At 40.3% G+C, this 24,679-nt stretch overlaps 1 protein-coding gene across 1 annotated transcript in view; it reads right to left on the minus strand.

Moving 5' to 3' along the window:
• Positions 1-217: 217 nt before the first annotated feature.
• The window catches only part of MCUB (mitochondrial calcium uniporter dominant negative subunit beta), a 46,776-nt gene continuing 22,314 nt past the window's right edge, over positions 218-24,679 (minus strand). The window contains exons 2-8 of the mRNA XM_082281969.1: positions 7,965-8,040; positions 7,532-7,702; positions 4,042-4,146; positions 3,672-3,832; positions 2,790-2,993; positions 1,321-1,437; positions 218-356 (exon numbers count right to left, since the gene is read on the minus strand). Coding sequence (XP_082138095.1) covers positions 279-356; positions 1,321-1,437; positions 2,790-2,993; positions 3,672-3,832; positions 4,042-4,146; positions 7,532-7,702; positions 7,965-8,040 — 912 coding nt within the window. The 3' untranslated portion in view covers positions 218-278. The remainder of the gene's footprint in view (positions 357-1,320; positions 1,438-2,789; positions 2,994-3,671; positions 3,833-4,041; positions 4,147-7,531; positions 7,703-7,964; positions 8,041-24,679) is intronic.

Below are 24,679 nucleotides of genomic sequence, written 5' to 3' on the forward strand. Positions count from 1 at the left end.
GTTTATAGAACATTCTGTCATTTTACCAGCAGTGAGAATGCCTCCATTGTACTAATGAGACTTGACAAATATTGTGAAGAACTTTGCTTCAGAAGTTTCTTCATAGGGTTAAAAAAACAAGCAAAAAAACCCCCAAACCATCAAGTGACCAACTCATTTTTATAGCTATTTATTGCAACTTTTAAAACTTTAGTGGTCAAAAATACCAAGGTGGTATGGAGTAACTAAATATTCGTATCAGCTTTGAAAGGGCATCTCCAATATACACAAAACCAAAGTCAGTACTTGTCACTGATTTCCTGGATGGGAAGCCTCAGGTGCAGAGGTTGGCGCAGACGCCTCAGGGATTCTTCTGCCTGCCAATGCAAGAGGGAGAGATCATCCTTCTGCAGCCTCTGTCTTCCCCTCTTTCACACATGCACTGTCTTCCTTTTCTCAGAAGGCACTGGTCTTAGGCAAGGAACCAAACCAATCAAATGGAGGATGCTGAATACTGACAGATCTGCTCAAGTCATTCGGTCTCCAGAGAGAAGCATGAACCCTGCCCATCAACCCACACCCCAATTTTCCTGAAAATTACAAAATTATTTTCCTGAAATTACAATTACAAAATTCAAACTCACAGGCCACTGAAAAAAGCATCAAACTCTGAACACTTTGTCAAATGTGGCTCATGAAATTCTACCTTGAGCTACAGGATTTGAACTAAAATTAAGGGTAGTTTCCATTTTCTTTTCTGAGACATTGAACACAGAGCTGTCAAGGTGGGATGGAGGAGTAATAATTAAGGAGTGGAAGATCTGCTACAAATATTTCATGAAGGCCACTAAATTTCTCCTGGGTGCACATAGCACCTTTTCTATCCAGCCACCCATATTCTGTAAATCTAGGTCTTTTACCTAAGGACCAAGGTTGTTAAATACTGAACTCTGCAGGGCAATCTCCTTCCAAGGAAGGGAGGGGATTGGTTTACCACAGCAGTGCAGCAAATATACTGTGCTCAAAATAAATGCAGCTATTGCATTAAATGGCCAAAACTGCAACATTAATTAGCATATGCAAAAAATAGATGTCATGCTGATAAACTGACTTATTTGTTTTAAATTAAATTAATGAAGGTCTCCCTTTCTGATGACCTACAAAAGTAGTTTATACGTCAAAGCCAAACATTGTATGGTTTTCTGAACAGCTGAAACTGGCTGATAAGCAATACAGTGTTTTGATAGCAAGCCTTGAGATCAACTTTTTTTTAGCTGAGAGTTTACTGAAAAAGTCTTAAGCCAGAAGATACGTGATAATTGGAGGACTGCACTTAAATACCTCTGCTAGGTCGTCTTTGAGCTTGTTGTATCGTTCCACATTAAAATGCTGCTTTTTGGATTTGCGGTAGAAGTAGTGGAGGAACTGCCTGTCTTTAGCGTGAGGGTAAATGTAGTCCTGGGGAAGGAAGGAGGACAGGGATTTACGGTTAGCAAGGAAGCTGAGTAGAGGTCAGCACATTAGAAATTTAGCCTGTTTCAGGAAGACTTACCTTGTTCAACACACACGTATGTTTTGTAAAGAGGCTACGTATGAAGTTAATGCCCTTACAGGTCGTAAGGGCTTTTAAACACATGGTAGGAGTAATTTCTATCATGTCTGAAGGAATTTTCAGTTATAATAAAGACACAGCATGATCTTCATGACTGGAGCCACCTCAGTCAATGGAGTCTACTTCCAAGGAGTCAGAGAAAGTTCAGCAACTATTTCTTGAGGACTTATTTGAAAGTCTTAAGCAATGGCACCAGCAGCTGTTCAAAAAAGTAATCTCTTTATTTACTCACAAAAAGTAAGAATGCCCTAGCCCTTCTTAAAAACCAGTCAAAAGGAGTAAAACTCACATTCTGAGCCAGCTCTTCATAAAAACAGACATGTCTCCCCTTTTCACTGAAGGAACCTAATGTCTCACAAGGTCTATAGTCCATCGGTATAATGGAAGAAAGTGTTGGTTACTCTTCCACATACCTCCACAACAAAAAGAGCTTTGCATCATAGAAAGTTCAACATCAAGATGATCACTTTGAGAGTAAAGTACAGAGCTAAAACAGGAGAAAGAAACATTTCTCAAAGTCTTACAGGATTTCAGAACAAGTCTGTATTGTGAAGGTAAGTTGAGATCTGAGCAAACTTTTTGCTTCTACACAATGCCTACTTCTGTTGCATTTCAGCTTAGATTTACCTCCATTCATTCTAAGTCATGGAAAAGCAGTCAGATCATGAAGAGCAGAGCAGTAACATTTTTTCAGGCACTAAATGTATTTCCATATATTTCAGTAATGCAACTGCCAGAGTTCCAAACAGTTTGGTACCCTGCACTGTATATACATAAACTCCAGCAAACAAAAGCTACTGTTGGGTGATTTGCTTCTGTGAGGCAGCATTCATGAACTGGCACAGCACTACCAGTTGCTCTCCCATTACTGCAGTGAGCAAGGTGCCATTTGCTATGCAAAGTGATCTACAAACATTTTAAAGGAGAGACTTTTTTCCTCACTTTTCATTCCCTAGGCTATGAAATCTTACTGACAGTAGTTACGCTCAGTAGCTGGCCTGCAGTTCACGTGCAACAGTACCTGCTTGATTCTGCATGATGCAATGTTTGTATCCAGCCACATTAGGGATCAAACAAGTCCCTATCTGATGGCAAGGCCACTTACTGAATTCTGTTTTCTTCAGAGCTCAAACATTGTGATTCACAGTCAGTTTTTCTCCTTTTCAATATTCCAGACATTTAGAAGACAAGGACTTACCTGCTTAGTAAGAACAAAGTAGGCATAGAAAGCCATGGCACTCCCGTAGGTGATGAAGTACGTCACTGGCTCCATGATGTCCCATGAGTAGACCCACCACGTGAGCCAGGCCAGCGCTCCCCCCTGAGTTGACATCAGAGCTAGGCCAACCCATAAAAGCCTGGAGGTTTTTGCATCTGCACTGTTCATGATTCTGGCTCTCATCTACGGAAAACAAAAGCAGAAACCTGTTCAGACAAACATGAGTGCTCCTCTGATGAGTAGTTCCTCAACTATGTTTTCTCCCCTTGGGCTAGATCCTTTCTCAGGCTCTCTTACCAACAGCTCTTACCGACTTATCCTGGTGAGAAAATAAAAGCACTGAAGTCCAAGGGCAACCAGATCTTCTTGCTGTGATGCACCAAGAAATCCTGCTTTTAATCTCCCCTTCCCACTCCTAGGGATCTATGTCTTTTGGATTTCCATTTACTATTCAAGGCAGTTCTGGGTAACACTGAGGCTGGCCCTCATAAAGCAGGAGTCCTGTTGTCCACTGTCCTAAGCCACAGGTTATGTCAACCCCACTACTGTGGGTTTTTTGTCATGGGTACTCAAAATTCATAAAGCAACAGGTGACTAAATGGCCTTTCAATCTCAATACTAGTCATGCTGAGCCTTGACAGCTTTCTCCAGGTGTGATTTCTACTGCATTAATGTCCATAACAGGAAGAAAAAGAACCGAATTGAAAATAATCTGCATTCTATTTGAGTTGACCTCATTTACATAACAAACAAAACAGACACACTCTAGCCATTCATGCTGATTTTCTTCTGTCACAGGACTTGCTTTCGATGAAAGGAAATGCTTTTGAGTTTTTAAAAAGAAGTACCCCACTTTCCAACCTGTTCAAGAGGCAGAAGCTCTCCTTTCAGATGGTCGAGTTTCTGCAGCAATTCTCTCTCTTTCCTGATCTGGTGATCTTCTAAATGTAGAGCCACAAACAGTCTGTGAACCAAGGATTTGATATCTTCCATTTCAGTAGCATGCTCACTACTCAGCTTATCTGAAAAGAAAGTATTTGTCATATAAACCATTTCAAGAACACACCCTTCTTTATTCCCTCCCCACCTCCAACCCCAAAAGCAGGACCATCCAGTGGTAAAAAGACAAAACCAAACAGAAACACCTTTCTCCCAGGTCCCAGGTTTCTGAGACTTCCCATGCCTTTCACTAGATGAAGTGAGATGATCAGTTATTAAGGACTGCTCTTACCTTTTACAGGAGGTGACACACTGTATGCTGTGTTGTTGATAACAAGTTTAAAGTCATTCATCAATAAGACCTCCATCAAGGTTGCATCAGAGATCTTGCTACCATCTGCAGAAGAAAGATTTCAGTTCTAGATCACTTATCACAAGGAGTCTTAAACATGAGCAGATAACCCTGCAGAAAAGTGCTGGGGTTCTTCACTAACAATGTTTGGAAGTGAACTCTACTTTTAGAACTGGTAGCTAATACTAAACAGTCAGGAGGAACATATAGTGTGATTCTTGGGGCTGTCCTGTACAGGGAATGGAGTTGAACTTTGATGCTCGGGAGAATCCTTTCCTACATTTTTTTTTAAATGCAGAAATTTACATGAATGGTACCCCATGAATTTTACATGCAATTTTACAGCTCCTACCAAAAAGGAGCTCTGGATTCATTAGCAGGAACATGTAACAGTGGCTGCCAGGAGCACACTGGGGTTCAGAAGGCCTTAGAGCCCCCACAGCCACACACCACTGCTGCTGGACACATCACTTTGGCACGGGGGTTTGAAAAGCCACAGAGCAGCTGCCTCACAGTATCTCTTTGAGGTGATTTGCATTTCATATATATAAAAAGGGCACCTTCCCCTACCCTTGCCAAGAGCTAGGCAGCTTTACTCCCAAGATGAATAACCAAACAGGTTACAAAATACCAAGATTTTTGTATGTAGGTATTTGTCACAGTGCTACTGCCCCAGCTCCTCCATCTGTCCTCACACATCCACCACAGAAAGGCACCGCAGACAACCTCACATCTGCAATTATTTGTGCACCAGAACCCTGTTCTCAGGCCACATCTGCTGAGGCTGCGACTGCTGAACTCTGCAGGCAAACGCCCCAGCTGGCTCTCCTGCCCACTCTGTGTGGGTAGCAAAGCAAACCCAGAAGCCTATCACTTTCAATCCAAAATTGTAATGAGCCCATTCACTCATTTCTTTTTTCTTTTCCAGTGTAATAAAACATCAAGGCTCATTTGCATGTATGTTATTAAGGTGACATTTATGAAGAGATATTTAAGGGGAAAATGCTTTTCAAAAGAAGTGCCAGACAGGCTCTTTGTTCTGGATGTTCTGAATACACCACTGACTTACTAACCTGTGCAACCTTTTGCAAACTGAAAAGAAGAAAAGTATTGAGGAAAGGGAGATGTTTTCTTTTAGAAAATCCCCCACAGGCTTTAAAGGAGAAAAGGCTACTTTCAATCCAGTACCTAAACACAAGTGTTCCAATGTAAACAAAAAGCCAATTTTGTCTACAAAAGTTTTGCAGGACCAAAATCAGATCTGCAGAAAATGAAAGCGAGTCATCATACACAGCACTGATAATTTCAGTTAAGGTTAGGTTTCATTTAATGGTTAAATGACACAGAAGTGTCTACATTAAATCAAGGCTTAATAATTTTTCTTTAATAATTAATGTTTAAGTTCAACTCTCAGTACCTGACAAATAGTTTTTCTTTACAGTATCAGTTTCCTAATAAATTAAACATCTCAGCTGTTCTATAACATTACAATTGCCTGGCACTTGACAAATACAGAGCAGAGAACTATTTTAACAGTCACTGTTTTAATCAAAGTATTTCCAAATCAGAGGTGATGGGTGTGTGTTTAAACAGATGAGACAAGGTGAAAACAACCCAAATTCCTCTCCACTTTGGATTCTGCTGCCTGTCCATGCCAAAAATGCCAGACTCGTAGGTTTCCTACAGAAATTACCTTCTGCTTCACGAGTGACCCACGTTTGCACTGAAGCAGAGGAGTAGTTAGCTTTTGCTGACATACCAGAGAAGGAAAGCAATTTGGCAGTGAATCCCAAACACTCCTGTCCTGGATGTCTCTGCACAAGAGCAGTACCCAAAGGTTAACTGCTGCCAGCACAAGTTCTGCCTCACCCCACTAAGAAATCCTTTGTAGGCAAAAACTGTGTTAAGGGGAAGGCCAGCTGCACACAACGACCGTTTTTTACAGTGGCTTCTGAAGATAAAGAGTCTTTTAGGAAATTATCTTCCTCAAGAGAATTTTCTGCTTTTGCTCCCTAGCAGACACTGTCAAAACAAAACCAAAAAAACCCAACACCAAACTTCCCGTGTACACAAAGCTCCCGAAGCCCATGCACTCACTGAGATCCACACAGATCACATCTCCATTGCTCCAGAGGATATAAATAAATTGCTCTGTGGGGTATTTTCCTGTTTTATTAATGTGCCCGTGAAGGAAACTAAAGCAGCTTCTCTTAGGTCTGTGGCTTCCTGACCTTCTGGGAACATCAATCTATTTTCAGTTCTCTTAAAAGCCCCTGCAGTCCTCTGTAATATCAACCAGAAAGAAAAGAATGTTATGAATGCCCCCCAGCTATGAAACTGGACCAGCTTTCATTCACACCATCCTTTCTTCTGCTTATGTGTTATCTGCTGTTAAATAAATCTTTACATAGGTATGTAGCTATCCTTATTTTTTCTTTCTTTCATTTTAGGGGTGTGAGTGGGGAGGGGGAGAAATAGATGCTTTTAGTTAGCCAAATTCAAGTACCTATTCTACCAGATTCAGACAAAAAAAGCTACATCCCAGTTCTATTTTTAAGATTGAATACTTCTCTAATACCAGGACAGGGCTTGCAAGACTTTTCAGAATTGCTGTGGAAAAACTACAAAGCACTGCCAAAATACAAACCAAGCTTTCTTAAAAATAAAATGCAAAATGAGGTTAACTCAATGTTTGCAATGGGCAAACCAACGACACAATAGAAGAAAATGGTGAGCAGAGCTTGAGAAAATTATCTGAAGACTTGGGACAATGGGATAAATAGGATGTTACAAGGAGGAAAGTCCACACCAATGCTAAAATATCAGTTACCATTCAACCCTAGCAATCAGTTTCCTTTCAACCCAAGGGTCCTGCAATATTGTACTCCAGCTGATAAATGAAACCTCCTCAAAGTCTCAAAAAGCCATCCTTTACTATGGCACACATTATGTGGTTGCTTAGCTCTTGAGTTTTTCATACACAAGTTTGTAGTAAGGCAAAAGGATTCTTTTAGCTCTCGGTAACACTGCACAAGTGGCAGGCGTCACATTCAATAGCCCGACAGATTGTCTTTTAAGAATGATCACGGAGGACAGGGAAAGAAAGAGACATCAAGGAAATCAGAAGAGAGACACTTAATTTAAAGACAGCGTTACAAAGAGAAGCTCACTGAAAAAGATAACAGAGGACACTACAGGGATAAAAGGAGAGTTACAGTAATATATCCAATTCTGCATTTTTCAGCAGCCTTTTCAAGAGGACTCAGTTATTAACTGTGAAACACCAATAAACCCTAGTAGCATTCAAGAGCTGCTCCAACAGCAAGAGTGCTAAACCTGATGGAGGACTGAACTCATGCTCCAGAAGAGAAGTACAGTCCATTTGAAAAGGAATGTGTTTATTTTGGGGAATAACAGAAATACAAGATACCTGTTGCAAAGACTTCTGCCCTCTCAATTCCTTTATCTTCTCTTTGCACATCCTGCAGGAATGCTCCTACAGTGGTCACCACCGGCTTGACAGTGAACTGACAGCGTTCACTTCTTGTGGGCAGCATAAGAGTTATCACAGGAAGACCATGTCTGTAATTAATAGTGACTTCTGGGGGGTAAAAAAAGAAAACTAAGTGAAAAAAGTCATACTGTAGGTTGTAGTTCAGTTTAAAGCTGTTTTTAAAACACAGGATGAATAAGGAAAAATTACACAAAACACTCCTAGAGGTTTAAATATGAATACAGTACTTGTATCTCTGGAAGATACATGTAAAACCATGCAACTAATGTTATCTCACAGACTCCCTCGAAGTAAATAAAAAGCTTGTTGACACCGATGGGAAGAGGGAAAAATTGCTGTGAAAGCTTACCATCAGATGGCACCAGCGTGCTGTAAGGTGCTCCTTCCCGGCCTCTCCAAGCTCCGGTGTGCCTCCAGAGCCCCACCTGCAGCACGGACACAACAGAATGGGTTGGAATGGTTAGGAATGCCTTGAAATGGTTACGATGCAAAGTGTACCTGGTTAAAGGCAGCACCCAGCCTGTCACGGTGGTCTGCTTCCGTGGGATCTGACATCAGGTGTGTCTGCCTGAAGAAAAACCCCTTCCTTGGCAATTCTACATAAAAGGTGAAACCATCCTTATAGAAAGCACAATCGTTGCCAAAGGTATTACGGTATTGCCCGTAGAAAAACTTTTTGTCTGGTGTGGTTTAACTCAAGGAAAAAAAGGAAGGGGAAGGAAAGAGAGGGGGAAAAAAATGCAATGTTTCTGAAGTGCTTTATGTAACTCTTACAATAAAACCTCTCCTCTCCCCCCAAAACAGCCGTTTGGAAAACCTCTACCTCGTGGTGCCTGAGGGCAGAACTCCACAGTGTAACTTCCAACAGAGGTCATGGCTTCAGTGAAGACTTTCCCTGCTGAATCACGAACAACAATCACAAATAAAATAACAAGGGACTAAGGTCACTACCTGTTGCTCCGTAATGACATACCATATACCGAAAGCTAGCTGTTGAGATTTGTGCTGCTAAAAGACAAGAACAACAATACAGCTTGAAGATCTTTTATGTTTTAAATATGAATCGCTGTTTCAACTCCTTGCTGAGAGATGCTGCTGCACCTACTATCACCACTACGCTCTGGTACACATTGAAGGAGGCACAGCCAAATGCAGTAAGTATCCTCTCTGCCCTGGGACAGGGATGACACTGGGTTTTTGAATCTGCATGGTTACAAGCCAAAGCTTGCCCCTTCCAGGGACACCGGTGAGAACCATCAATACACTTCAACACAGTCATACCAAAACATGAAGACAAACTGCTCTGATTAGACCCATTACTTAGAGCTGTCCAGCCATGCTGTGGAAGGTGAAATGTCCTTTGCTACAGCTAAGCCCCCTGCACAAGGAGAGGGACAATTTTATTGCAGCAATTCCACACAGCAGACATGATTGCTATAAACTAAGTGTAACAGGTAAAAGAAGGGAAATCACATCCCTGACTAAGCCAGTTAAAAAACTGCACACGGGATGGACCAAGGCCTGGGATTTGAAATATGATAGCTAGGGAAGGTGGAAGACTATGTGGAGAGAAATGATAAGGATCGATCCTCCCTCTGGTGAGCTTTATAGCTCATCTTTCTGAAGGCCAAAACATTTCAGAGTCTGCAAGATAATATTCTTTGACAAGGCAGGAAAACAAAGCTACAAACACAAGAGGCCCTGGCCATTCAATATGCCAAACAGTGCTCACCACATTCACATGATTTATTTGTTTTTAAAAGAACATAAGCTTGGCTGCCTGGATAGGAATATGCTACTAGGTTTAATTAAAAGATCATCTATAACTGAATCTGTGTGTTTCAAAGATGCTCACGCTACCCTAACTTTTTACCTGGAACAAGCATTTTTCAGGATTTAAAGAAAGTAATTAATTCTGGGAGTTTTCAAGGCTGAGAAATTTGTTCGTTGTAATCTTCAGGTATCAAAGACAGAAATCTAGACCAAATAGCAGACTACCTTAAACACAAGAGTATTGTTCAAAGAAAGGTAGACAGTAGGAGCACAGGAATGTTGACAGCCACCCAGAACTAGGATGCATCTGGTAACTTGTCTGTTTCTTCAGCAGAGCAAGAGACTTTCCCTGGAGCACGGCAGGACACAGCCCGGCTCACCAGTTCTCACCCCATTTACAGGGGGCACCTGCACCCGCAAAACATTTCGGAACACACAGCCTGGAGCAGGGACACAACCCTCAACACAGGACCCGCTCTGGAATGGTGCGCAGGAAAACCCAATAGCTTTGAACACAACAGCAACTGTTGTTTCTTCGGGGGGATATACAAGGGATAATAAGGAACTAATTTTATTACAGACACTCAATGTGTAACTTTGCAATCAATATTTACATACCGATCATCTAACACGCCCCAGGCAATGAACTGCACCCTGCCTGTATTGGAAGGCTGCCCAAACTCACAACAAAAGAAATGAATTATCTACTTTATTTATAGAAGAATCAACACACTCAACAATTAATACAAATTAAATATATGAATATATTAATTTAATACACTTATTAAATTACATTTATTTAAATATGATCTTTAAGGTAGTTCATTCTGTTCTTCTTTAGATTTTGACATTACCATTCATGATCCACTGAAAGAGTCTCTATACACTGCAGCTTTTTTTTTCTATTTTAGATTGTCCTTTAATGCAGACTACCCATTAAAATCACCTGCGAAGAATAAGAAAAGCAAAAGCCACAGAGCCATGGTATTGAACTAATATCCAAATAATTAACTCTTTCCATTCTAGCTCTAGGTTGATGAATTGAGAAGTGTGAAGGGCTGGGCTAATTTTCTCCCTCTCTTTCCAGATTTAAATCTCCACTTTCAGTGAAGTTATCAAACCATTAGCTTGTGCCCTACAGCCAAATCATCTTTCTGAGATGCTTGGAATGACCCCTATCCTACCCCTGGAAAAGAAACGTCTGCAAGCATTGCAGCTACATGGAAGACTTGAACTATGGGACCAAAACAAGGAGACTGCCCTCACAACAACATCAGTGAGAGCTGAAACAGGAACATGTACCCTGAATTAACTGCATCGTAACTTTTAACTCTGAGATACTATAAAGAGCCCAGCATACTACTAACAACTCTTCTGTAAGTCAGTGCATGCCCCTCTTGGCTACTTCCTCCAACCACACGAAGGCTACAAAAGCTATTCTACATCTTTCTGCAATTTGAACACACATGTGGCAGGACATGTGGCTAAAACACCTCTAATACAACCACAACTATGTTCAGGAGTCAAAGGCTGGTGAACAGCAATTAGCTGTGAAATACCCCTTCTCCCTCAGCTATACCTGCTTCCTAATGCAAAATACCTGGGAGCAGCAGTCAGCCACATCTCTTGACTCAGTTCAAGGCATGGACTCTCCTGGGAGTGAAAACTCATGAGAATTTAAGGCATAGAGTGTTAATTGTAATAAAAATAATCCAACATACTCTGTTAAAAATACAAGTTGGTATAAAACAGAAAATACATACAGAGTTTAAAGAAGTACTTCCTCTGTTAAGGGCGCCTCCGCTCTCTAACAGCAGAGAAGTTGCCACTGTTAAAGTCAAGAGTGGAAATTTCAACAATCTGGTGGTTTACAGCAAAGCTTAAGGGACTAATGCAGCAGCATAATTGAGCTAGAAAACCAGGCAGCCAGACACGACGAGTGGGAGAGACTGGAATAGAAATACTGTATTTTTCACTTTTAAGAGTGGCAAATGACTGAACCTACCTACACTGCAGTTTCTGGAGCTAGCTCTTCCAAATAATCTACCTCTTACGATGCTGAGTGATTGTTCCTGCAAACTTAAGCTCAAATTTACTTGTGACCAGTTATGTCTAAGAAGTCAGTAACATTACCAGTATATGAGGTGACATGAAAGCCTCTGATCTTCCTCAGTACTGCATATGCAAATAGTAACCTCATCAGGAACCATAACTTCTGTTCTGTAGAAAATTGTAATGTGGGTGGGAAGAGAGAGAGCATAGAAATAAAAATATTTTTCACAGGAAAAAGTGATCTTGAAAACAGAATTCTACAAAACGATGTTCTTAGGACATTTTCTGAGAACATTAGGAATTATTGTTTACTTAATTTTCACTTACCACACCAAAATATTGTAACAAATCTGAATCAAAATGCAGTTAGCCAGCAATCATATTTTTGCAATTTTTGTCTTTGCCTATATGCATCTTGGAAGATGCAGTGGTTTATGTTTGTTATTTCAACAGCAAAAATAGTGTAACACTCCTTCAACATTCGAGTCCCCAATAATTTGCATTTATTAGAGAAAGCAACCAAAAAAAGAGTCAGCTCAACTCAGTCTGCCTTCTTCTTGAAGGGACATGCAGTACTCCAAAGTGAAATATGTTCCTTCAGTGTGAGGTCCTTTCAAGACTGCCTCAAGTCAAACTCATGAGTAGTCTTCACAAAAAATAATGCAGGCTGTTATGTGAATGGACTCCCACATTCTCATTTCCTTCTCTCTGAGGGAATGTTAAGAATCTGATATAGAAAAGCACAATAATAAAATGCCCTACTCCACAAGGGACAAATGATTTAACCTTAATTACACTGCAGCAAAACTCATTCTAATTAAAACATATCTTGCAGAGTGCTTTTCCATAGTAATACAGTGTTACAGGCACAAGAGGAGAGCTCGGTTATCTCCTGGACTCCTTGTCCAACACCTGGTACAGCTCCCTCCACACAGCTACTGAAGGAGGACTGGGGGAAAGGAGCAGGAGGAGACAATTCATGGGGGAAGCTAGTTGTTGCAATGCCTAAGAATTAATTCTGGAGCCTCTTTTTCTGAGTGTCACCAGCCAAGCCAACATCCCCGGTATCCATCGTACTCCTCATGTGCTGATCTTGCCCAGTCCATGAAGCAGAGGGAGGACAAGTCACCTCCCTGGATGCTGCCTGCTTGTATGGGCAGGAGAAAAATGAGGGCAGGTACGTGTTAGCCACTGTTCAGTGAAGGCATGTGCTATAAATAGCTATGTATATTTTCATACTGACTTACATGTTTTTCTATTTCTGATAAACACCCTTAGAAGTTCTCTTAGAAGAATGATGTTGGCTCCCATTTGATTCTCCAAGGAAAACCAATCAAGATTAATTAAATATGGACTAACAATCTGCAATTTCAGAATAATCTACAGACTTTTCGGAATGGTTTAAACCAAGAGAAAGGAGGAAAAACAGCAAGTGCTGCCACAGTCTACTGAGTTTGCAGATCATGCATAACCAAGCTAACCAAAAATGAATCATCGTTCAGATCAAGTTTACAAGACGTACATATTTCCCTTTTTAAAATGAGTCACTAAGGCCATTTTGGAGATATCTGCTGTTAAATTTCTGTGCTGATTTTGTAAGCAACCCTACATGATCAGGAAAATAAGACATAAGGAGCCCTAACAACCACCTACAATCATCTTACAGGTGCCCATTTGAGCTACAGAAACATCTTCACTCTTAGTAACTTTTCATTTGTCTTTTCTTACACTGAAAGGATTGCCATTGTTTCTTCACTGGGTCCAGAACTGATTTAGATGATCATGCAACAACAGCCTCGATGCAAACAGCAGCTTCAGAGCACAGCGCTCAGATTTAGCCATCACTCAGATTTCTGGAAGTCCAACTTAAATTAAACAAACAAAATCCCTGCAACAGACACATCACTCATTCTGCCATAACACCCCTATACCAATACATCAGTTGCATCCAGGGAAGATACTTCTGATACCTGGGAGAATTCAAGATATATTTCTCTTTCCTAGGACAAAAAAAAACCAAACAAACAAAAAAGAGGACAGATTTTTTTTTCCCCCGAGAGACAGCCTTCCTGTCTCAAATGGGCCATGCAGTGAATACCTCCTCCCAGCTGTTCCACAAGGCACTGAAGGAACACACTGCAACATTTATATTTCAATCCTTTCAATGCAACTAATTCAAAATTTGCAATATTTTTAGCCCCTTCCTCAGTACAAATCAACTTTAAAAGAAGTAACCAGCAGGTCTCTTTCAGCAAAGCAGTAGTTTCAATGTGAGTATGTATGTTCCAGTGATCTTGAAGAAGCAGGAACAATACAGGATTCATATGGCTTTTTCTCAAAACTCACTAATCTTACAGCACTATTAAAACCCAATAAAAGAGCCCAAGCAATCAAAATTTTGGTTTCATCTGCCTGTTATTCTTTGTGCCTTTATCATTCCTGCTAATCTTTCATTTCCTGCTTCTGCTCAGATTCCAAGAACAGCTGCCACCAGATTGAATCAGCCAAACATTACCAATGACCAAAATTACAGCTATGATAGGAAGAGCACTGAGGCAACTGGCCACTAAGAACCTCTTTTATGAAGCTCCAGCTGGTCAAATCCACCACTGCAGAGGGGTTTTGCCAGGGAGACCTTCCACCTAATCTTCTGCTGGACAGGTATACAACCTCCAGCTGCCTTCTGCTTTCCTCACTGTTCCTTGTGCTCTCTCACCCACTCCCTGCCCAAACTCTCCCTCCCCACAGGTACACCCCACTCCACTGGGCACATGCACATAGGGGAGAGAATCCATTGTGCAGCCCCTGCAAGTCATGCATGACTACAGGAGGAAAAGTCCCTCTTCTTGAATTGCATCTCACTGAGGTCATCTGACTCTCCACCAGACACCTGCGGACGCAGAGCTCTAGGGAAGCACCAGGATTTGCATTCACATCGGTTTTACAACCCATAAAAATAGATGCTGAAAACACTGACATTTAAAGCAGGCTGAAAGTAAGCCTCGCCCTCCTCTAACCAAAAGTAGGGTTTCAGTAACAGTGACTCCTCACTGCAAAGAGGCAACACCACAGGTACTGAGATGAGAAGGATGAACACCAGCTTACAGCATCTGCCTGCAGCGTCTTCTGGGGACTGCTCTGAAGGTACAGATAATCCCTCCTTTTCCAAACAAGCTGACCTCCAAGCCAGTGTAAGAACAGCCCTAAAAACAAGACTAATGTAATGCAGGCCAAGTGAGTTTTTAGGAGCAACACCAAGAATTTTGTCCTTCTATCTTATAAACCCTTTTTCTTCTCTTCCTACCAAAAAAAAAAAAAAAAAAAAAAAAAAAAAAAAGCAGATCTTAAATCTCTTCCCAGTCTAAAGTTCTACATTACTGGAAATTTTGCATCTTCATCCAGTTTCAATGAAGTCTGCCTGTCTGAATGTTGCCAATGATCCCAATCTCCTTTATTTTCAGAAGGAAAGATAGGATGCAACAGCTGCAAGGAAATTTGCAAATCAGACAGGCCTAAGAATTTGAGAGGAAGGGATTATAGAGTGAAAATGTATTTGTGCTTTATCAAAAGCAAAAGCAAGCCTACATCCAAGAGATGTACCACCTGTTCCCAAAAATAGTCTAGGTCAAAAGAGCAATCTGTCAGCACAGACAGGATTTTTAATTTGTCCCACAGAATAGATCTTTGCTCTTGCACTGTGCCTTTTGGTACAGCATGCTGATCTGGGAAGTGTTTACAGGTAGCAAGAGTGACTTTGTTCTCAAAAATAGTTATACTTCATTAGATAAGAAAAAGGGCTTGCTGCACATTTTTTTACAAAGGTCTTAGAAAGACTGTATCTTAATGTACACTGCTTTCACGTGTTTCTTAAAAGGAAAAAAAATATGCTCAAACTCAGCTCTGGGAATAACATTAGTTCTTCAAATTGCCAACCAAGATAGAGCTTGTTTAAATTTCAGCTGAAATGAGGTAACAAGAGATACAAGGATGCAAAGTCAAGATGAATGCACTTACATGTTTATCAAAGTTACAGACAAGTCTTCCGTTTCACCCACAGAACTTTTCAGATTGAAAGCACCTAGCAGGTTGTAGCACATAGGAAAAAGATGATGTAGCTCAGAAAACTGAACTGCTTGTCAATGTCTTTATATATAATGGACGTTTCTATTTCCAATATAAATAACCCTGCCCCTCCTCCCCCCAACACAACAGAAACAGGTTTCCATATACCCACAAAGATGTACTTCTCTTTTAGGGGCATTCTTTCCCCAGGCTTTTCTTTACTCAACTGCAGATTTCAAAAGCCTTAAGGCATTTACAGCTTGGCTAATAAAGGAGGGACTGCTTGGAAAATTTGTCTGACTCAAGGCTTAGAATTAGTACCTGACAGATGTGTGTGAAAAAGTCAGTCAGAATTATCAGCAGTGGAGAAATTCCCAACGACAGCTCTCACCCAGCTTTTCAGCAAGCTTTTTAGCAGCTAACACACTGCAGAATCCCTCCATCGAACAGATCTTGGAAAGCGAACCAGCTGTGCAGCTGCTGAAACACTCCAGGCAAGGAAAGCCGGCTCTGCACTGCATCCCCTCCCTTCACGACCCAGACACCTCTCCAGCAAAGGGTTTCTATCTCTCCCCTGCTGGGGATGTTTCCCATCTAGTCCCCTCCCCCAGGCCTCCCCAGGGTCCAACCACAAGCCATGAGAAACCACAATACTCTGCAAAATCAAAGCAACCATCTCTCCTGTTCAATTGTACCACTTCTTTTCTTACCCTCCCTGAAAACTTAGCTGCACTATTCTATGTAATAGCAGTGAAACTTTGCTCTCTTGAAGAGCATTTCCCACAGCTAGCAATTTCTCCTACCTAAACACCATCACACCTAAGGCAGAACTTTCCTTGGCAATGCAGACTGTTAATTATTATTCGGAGGGGCAGGAAAATGGGATTAAATCTAAGACCACAGAGGACAGTAACAGCCCATGTCTGGCTTAGTCACACCTAGATTTGCTCTAAATTATATTGGGACTATCTGTTGCTGCACTATTAGAGAGGTTTCTCCTTTTTCTCTTGCCACAACAATTCCAGAAATGAGTTGTTTATATCATTATTTTAAAATAGCACATCATAAATTGATGTTTTTAGAAACACCATCATATTTCCATTTTTTTTCTTTAAAGGTCTGCAATTAGACCAGACCAAACACTTAAGAACCTGGGGTTTTTTGCAGGCAGCTGTAAACAGGTGCCTTTCCAAAGGGAAAACACATATTTTCTCCTGACTGCTTACAAAAAAAAAAAAAAAAAAAGAAAGAAAAAGTAGGAACAGAACAACAGAACAACTGACAAAACAACTGACAGACTAGATCAAATCAAATGCTTTTCTCTATTAGGAGCTGGCATTAGGATGTAGATAAAATGATCTGTATCCTTTATAACAGATAGTTATAAATCAAATCCAAAATGGAACTTAGTTTATATTCCAGCTTTTTTGCTGCTACACTCCCGTGGATGCTCAAATTACTTGGAGGGAATACAGAACACACTTTTTACCCTTGTTATAAAGTAACCAAAGAAAACAAAGGCAAGGGAACTGAAGTAAACAGAGAATCCTAATACTTTCCCTTTTGATAGTTTCTAGTTAATAATGTTTTTTAAAAATGTCTAGGGCAGACACTATGAGAACATCCATAGTGAGCAACCAACTGCAAACTCAGAATCACAACTTCATAGAAACTTCAACATGTGAGCTGTCGTGAGAAACCACAGAGCTGTCATTTAATAGAGCCTGACAGTAGAAACTTAACAAACGAAAAAATCAGACAAGACCAAAGGAAGTAAACATTTCTAAGGAATAAGATCAAAGAGGCATCTACAAATACAACAGTTTCAAGAGCTTCCAGCCTTCATGCACACTTTGCAGAGCAGTTACAACGAACTGGGTTTAGCAAGATTGTCACAGCAAGACCAACACTTTACTGGAGAAGACAACTTCATTCAAAGTCCTTATCAGAGATCTACGTCAATAATTTTTAAATGGTGAAACTCATCTAGCAGGCAAGCTTAAAACCATCTATTTGCTTTCTTGAAAGAGAGCTCTGCTGGGAGAAGTAGCTGCAGCAGAGGTACTTAGAAAATCCAACCACTCTGGTATGAAACACAAATGTGCTGCCAAGAGTGCAGAGGCCTCACTAGCCCAATAGCTCAGCAAAGGTCCCAGTGAGCATGTATGTTCCTAGTGCTTCATGACTTGTGTCTAAGGACCCATCACTCCCAAACACTTGTGGACAGAGGTCTCAACATTGCCATTCCCAAAGAGACACACCGAAATGCTGTCAGATGTCAAAAAGAAAACATTTTTGCTTTATTTTTAATTTTTCTTTTGGAAATCTATGTTCTCCCACTACTGTTCAAGAAGCTATTTTAATCTAAAACTGTCAAATGGCTGTGGCTTTGGTGATACCATCCACTTCCGTGTTTCAGCTTTTGGCATCAGTGTTTTAAAAACATTACTTAGCTGAACCAGTGACTCAAGTGAACTCATTTGCAACATCAAATCCATTGGAGACAGATTTTTACCTTCTTCCTGCAGGAGTAAAAGCACAAAGCATACAGACAGCAATGAAATTTTGAAATCAGTAACCAGTACTGGCTGTGACACACTGAGCTATTGCTCAGTTTTATTCTGTACAACATGTCTGCACATTTATCCCTTTCTACAGAGCAGGTAAAGCAAACAGAAAATGAAGTTTTCCTGTAGAGATTTCTAGAGATTTTTCTAAAGCTTATTATCACAAGAAAAACAATTACAACCAGTACAGGAAGATGAAAGTCTCTGTGTGCCCCGGATGGACCAGAACCTGTGTTCTGATGTGCCTGCCGTGCCTCACAGGGGGGAAGTGAGCAGAACTGCATGTTAGGTGCTTGCTTTTCACCCCAAAACCTTTGAACTCCAGCCAATTAGGAGTTGTTCTATTTCCTCTTCCACTATTAATTCAGTCAGGACATGCATCTGAAAGACTGATGGAATAGACAGGGCAAGAATCTGGATCTTCTAAGTGCAAGGTTTACCACTTATTTTTAGGACTTTAATGCTAATGCCACACAGAACAAGCAAGCAGTAGCCAAAAGCTGTTGGTCTTTTTCTCCTCAAGCCTATAGTAAAATCAATATTTACATTGGATATAGTCATCTTGTCTTCCAACACAAGCAGATTGCTGTACCACAGTGATTGTAAGGCAGAACCTCTTACCCAGCTCCATCTTTGGGATACATTTAAATGAAAGTGCCATCTATGAATCAGACTCCTGCAGAGAGCAGAATCTCTAGCCTGTAGCACTGACAGAAGTCTCTCCTAAGGTGGCACGTTTTCTCTAAGCTACTCCAAATAAATCCTCTCGGGTTGTTAATTAATAAAGTTAAAGCCCAGTTTTGTCCCTACACTTGTTCCTAATTGAGTGGAAGCATCCTATTCAGGGAAAATACTAGAGGAAAACTCTAATATAAGATAAATGAATCCCCCAGAATGCTCTTTATCAGGTTGAAATGTTGAAAGCCTGTACTCCAGAGCAAGCCACAACACTGTCCTAGAAAATGAATGGTCTGTGGTCACTCTATTTATTTTGACCTCACTCCTGACATGCACCCAAACTCACACAGGAATTCCATGTAAAGTCCAATTTCAAGTAACTTAGAATTGTGGGTTTTGTCATTAATGCTTTACTACTCAGAGCAAGCAGTAGAACATACTTGCATTTAAAGGCCTGAAAACTGCTCAGTTCCTAATCTTGGAATTTTAACACAGGTTCATTGGAAAACTGAAGTTACTCCTTCCCTCTGTTACATAAATGTATATATGCAAAGAGACTTCCCACCAGCAGAATATTCTGCCACTATATTTTGACATTAAGTATCAAAGAGTATCAAGTTTGTCTTACTTTGTAAAGCATTACATATATCCAGTTTATGAAGGAAAAAAAGTTTGGGGGAAGCCAACAGATGTTCTAACATGTTGCATCACATTTCTATTGAAATAACAGAGAAATTAATCCTTAAAACACTAACACAGAGACACACTCTGTATGTTTGATACATCAACCAAACTACTTACTGGAAAGCTATTAATTGTAAAATGAGAAAAGTATATAAAATAGAATTTAAAATTACACTTAGTCCATTATGGATCCTGTTTCTGCCTTGTTATCAGCCTTGATCTGAAGGAAGATGTAGAGTACAGGTTTGTATCAGCAGTTGCAAGAACTCCTTGTTCTGAAGAAATCTAAAGTGTCTTCACAGCACTATAAGAACTCATTATCAAGGCAGCTCCTTGATAATGAGTTTAAAATTATCTATCTCATTAACTGGCACTGCTGAATTTCCAAATGATCTAGTATTTTCCAGATGAAGTTTCTCAGTTCATCAGGGGCAACTCAAAGCCTTACTAACTCTGCCAACGGAAGAATAGGGAAAACCCCCTATCATTTACATCCCACTTGAAGGTAGGACTATTATGCAGAGTAATGAATGATCTGGTTTGGGTTTTTTTGGTCAGAAACATTTAACAAGTGCCCAAAGATCCAACAGCCTGCATGGCCTCTACTAGGACACACGATACTTTAGTGCATTAGGGATGTTAATTTTGAATTAAGTATGATTAGAGAGGTTATTCAAAACTGACATTTAACATCTGCTCACTCCTGACAGCACACGTGTCACCCCACACCACCAAAACAAGAGGAAGGAGCAATGCTGTTCAGGAGCATGACTGAGCTGTTTTTCCTGGGTGTGCTTACCCAGTACCTTCTAACAACAATTAATTTGTATGTAAAATAGTTCTAACATGTTTTTCTGTGCATATGGACAAAAGTGCCCCCAACCAAACAAAAAACCACTTTCCACCTGTATATCCCTATCAATGTGGAAAGACTGTCATCTTCCACAAAGGTCAGCAGCAGCCTGGCCTGCAGAATGGGCACTGCAGCAGTGCAGATATCGCTGTGCAGAGTCCACGGTCTCACAAAGCCTGAGTGCTGGTAGGATAAGTGCACTGTGGACACCATACTCAAAGATGTGCCCTTCTTGAAATAATCAAGTTAGAACAAAGGTGTTGACAAGAGCATGGAAAAGATGTGCAACCTACAGTGAGAAACCACTCTTTCCATAGGAAAATGGCTTCATAAACTGCTTAATGTATTCTTCATCTTTGCTGCACTTTTCAGTCTTTTGGAAGAGTCCTTTTGCAATCTCTTCCCAATCTAATCTGCCCTCAGACAAGGATAGCACAGACTGTTCCAGGAGTCTATTATAGAAGTGTATCTTTCTTCTCTCAGCAAAGGTACCAATTTTAACATCCATAAAAGCGAAAGAACCATGCTGACGTATTCTCTGCCATTTTATAGTGCAGCAATTTTCTTCCTGCTGGCAATGTAAGCAGGTGAGCTGGAAGTCAGACCAAGTGGTAATTCAGGTTTTGTCTCACTCTCTAGACTTGGCAAAGGCATTCACATCCAAGTTTTAAGGTAGAGCAGTACACTCAAGGTGTTTCACACTTGAGGTGCTTAAGCCTGGCATCAAGCACCCTAAAATTACAACAGACTTCAACCTCAGGCACACATGCCTTCCAACTGAGCACCCCAAATCTGCATGCACATCACAAAATGTTGGGGTTTTCAGTTTCTGAACTTCAGCTTTCTCACTAAAATACAGCTGTAAGGCTGTCAGCATACCATGGAGCCATCCAAAACTTGCCATAACCTGTAACAAACATCCACTGAATGGCTGGGCATGATGATCTTAGGAGGTCTTTTCCAACCTGAACGATTCTGTGAGGATGAGATTCAACAAGATCTGTCTGACAGGTTTTGGCTTAGCACAGAGCAGGCTGTAGCAATCAGAACAAGAGATTTCCACATGGACCCTTATAGGAAGTTGTACTACATTCATCACCTACAACAATTCTGTTTCATTAGGGCACGTAGAACTCACGGGATGAAGAGACTCAGTTGCAAGCATACATTGGTGCATCATGTTTTCCTCTCAGTGAGATGTACATGTACAGTACTTCATACATTGCTGAGGGGAACTGCAGGATGCGAAACAATGCAAGGTCTAGTTATAAATACCTACCGCAAACAAAATGTTGGTGACTTTAGAGGAGAAACCAGGGAGCAGAGGACAAACGGCATACAGATGTACTGGTACTCCTCAGTATGACTGAGAGTGCCACAACACCACTAGCAACATCTGAATTAATTCTTTCTCTTTTTTTACCCCACATTTAAAATGGCATGAATAAAACTTACTTTTTCACTTAAGGTTGAAACCTCAGCAGCCAACAGGTACACAAATTAATTTGTTCCAGTAGTGCCCAAAAAAACCTCAACCCATGTCTTTGCAGTAATAAAAACTGAATGTAATCGAATATCTGATCTGATCAGCTTAACAACACATGAGGACAGCAAAGAGCTCTGGTTGTTGTCAGTTTTTATCTTCCCACATTTTTAATAGAAAAATAATTGTGAAGAAGTGTCACAATACATTAACACCGTTTATATATTTCCAGTACACAACTGCAGCCAAGACTACTCAGGACAAAAGCTTATTTAAACAGCCTTAACACTATTTCAGCTTAGGATTCTCACAAGCAACCAAAGCAAGAACAGAAAGGCAGGGACATTTACTTCCACAAAAATGTACTAGTTGAAGAGGAAGACCCCTTAGGGTTTCTGTTTAGTTTGGGGACATTTTGGTGTCCTAGGCAGCTATTAAACATAGCTCAGCAGTCAAAACAGCAGCACAGATGAACAGACCCCAAGATATTAAGACCAGAATGGACCAGAGAGGTTGATCCTATCTGATGTGCTACACATGCACAGCATGGCAATTTCTTCGCAAAGCTCACCTTAAGCTGAAATGCCATTTTTTTCCCCAGAAAGCATCTTTGCCTTGATTGAAAAGATTTTAATAGAGGGATGTTACGGATTCTCCATAAATCAGACATGACAATTATAAACTAGCATAATCAAAAAAGCCTAGGTGCTGTACTTTTCTTCAATGAGTTGAGCCACTTAATGTGTAGAGTTTAACCTGCTTAGATTAACAACTCTCTAGCCTCAGAAATGTCTCGTTTGTAGGTACCTGTAGACTACAAGAAGCTACTGAAATTGAAAATCTTCAGGTTTTTGTTGTAAAATATTTTTTTTTCACTCTGGAAACAATTCTTGTAGTTTATTTAAAGAAAACTCAAAACTTTCCAGTTTTCCAGGATTAAGAATTCCAGACTCACTAATGTTACATGGGGAGAATAATACCCCTAACTCACAGTACCCTCCCCATACTCCCCCGCCCCAAAATCTTTTGACTACAACCATACAATGGGGTTCAAATACAGCCATCACTACCCTCATGCCCCTTTCACAACAGCCACTTTACAGGGCATACTCTATCATTTATGTTCTCTGTTTCCAGAATGTGTACCTTATTTTTTACATACTATAATTTCCCCTTTTTTTTTTTTTTTTAACATATTCAATAATCAGCATAGCAACTGGTAAAATGTATTGTTTGGGTAATCTGTGTATCTTACCAGTAACTGTAATTTTGCTCTAGATGCTCAGGATACTAAAATATAAACATCAGCAGGTAAGAGCTCTTACACAGCCTCGCCAAACATGTGCCATCACTGCATTCACTGTTTATTTTGTGCTCTCATTTTATTGCCCTCTTATTTACAAATTAAAGGTGTACATTTTAGGACGTGTTAGTAATTGGCATGCTGGGAGCCCAGTTAGGCCTTACTTGTTCCCACCTCCAGTTTGTCAAACTTCAGAATGTGAAATGGATTACTGCACCTTTCACAGATATATCTGAGTATATAGATATATCTATCTGTCAGAGATACTCCTTTACAACAAGGGGAAAGACAGTTTTCAAGTTAATTTTGCAAGGAAAACTGGTTTCAAGGATATAAATTAAAGATGAAATGCAACAGACGCAACAGCAAAAGGTTTCACACCACGCAAACATAATGACTGCTCAAGAATCCCTTGCAATCAGAAAGAAAAAAAACCCACTTCTTTCTTGCAGTCAAGCTAACCTGCCTTCTCATACCTCTGTTACATTATGTGTGATTACCCATGTCCTTACAAAATTGCACACCAGTCAGAGTCCAGCTTTTGTCACACAGTGAATAGCTGAATTTCTTTCCTTTCTGTTTTGAAATCCCAAGGTGCCAGCCACAGGCAATCTCCAAGCTAATCAGTAAAATGTCTCTAGCACCATAATTTAAAAAAAAAAAAATCTCACTTTTGTTTCATAATTAATGTCTTACAAGTAAAAGCAGTGCAATCACCTGTACATGAAAAGAATCAGAAGAAAACCATTTACTCTCTTTAAGGGACTTAATGACTCAGTTATTTTTCCAAGGAAAGGCAGGCAAAGTCTAAAGCTCAGTGTTATCTCTAGAAGATTAAAGCAACAAATCAAAGAATACTTATTCTTTATTATTATCCAGAGCTTCATGTTAACTGTAAAAGGTAAATGATGGGTCACACTGCAGAGATTCATTCTCCTGTTCTGCCTAGAGCCAAGATAAGCCAATCCAAACACTGAGCTACGGGAAAATGATATCAGAGGCACTTCAATAGCTACTTCATACCTATATATATATAGATAGATACCTATATCTATTTATATATAAACATATATATAGACAGATAGATATATAGCCTTCTTGTCCTTAGCTTAAATTAGAAAAGCTTGAGAACCAGGCAGATTTTGGTCAGTGCACTCCCCAGTTCATTTCAGAATTCTTTTCTGGTAAGGAAGAAAAATATTATTTTGGCTTGATTCAACTTGATCTATTTCTGTTTAGCTCCTAAACCGTGCTCGTTATTTTCAGAACATTAACATTTGCATTGCATCCTCACTATCTGGAATCTCTAACTCCTGGAAACGTGGCATCCAGTTTTCCAAAAGTAGCACAGCATTTATTCATACCAACCAGGAATACAAATACAGGCATCAAGACCACATTCATGGAGCTCCCAAAGGGCTATCATAACCTAAAGATTGTTTTTTTTCTTTAAAGGAAGTCTCTTACACACTTACCAGCATGCTGGACAAATGCATATTGGGAGAGATCCATCACATATCCCACCACTCACCCAAATCCACCTGACCAAGGTCATCCAAATACTAAATTGACAAAAGGAAGAAAATAATCTCAACATAGCATTACCTTC

This window comes from Coloeus monedula (assembly GCF_965178545.1).
Source record: "Coloeus monedula genome assembly, chromosome: 5".
In the NCBI taxonomy this organism is placed as follows: domain Eukaryota; kingdom Metazoa; phylum Chordata; class Aves; order Passeriformes; family Corvidae; genus Coloeus; species Coloeus monedula.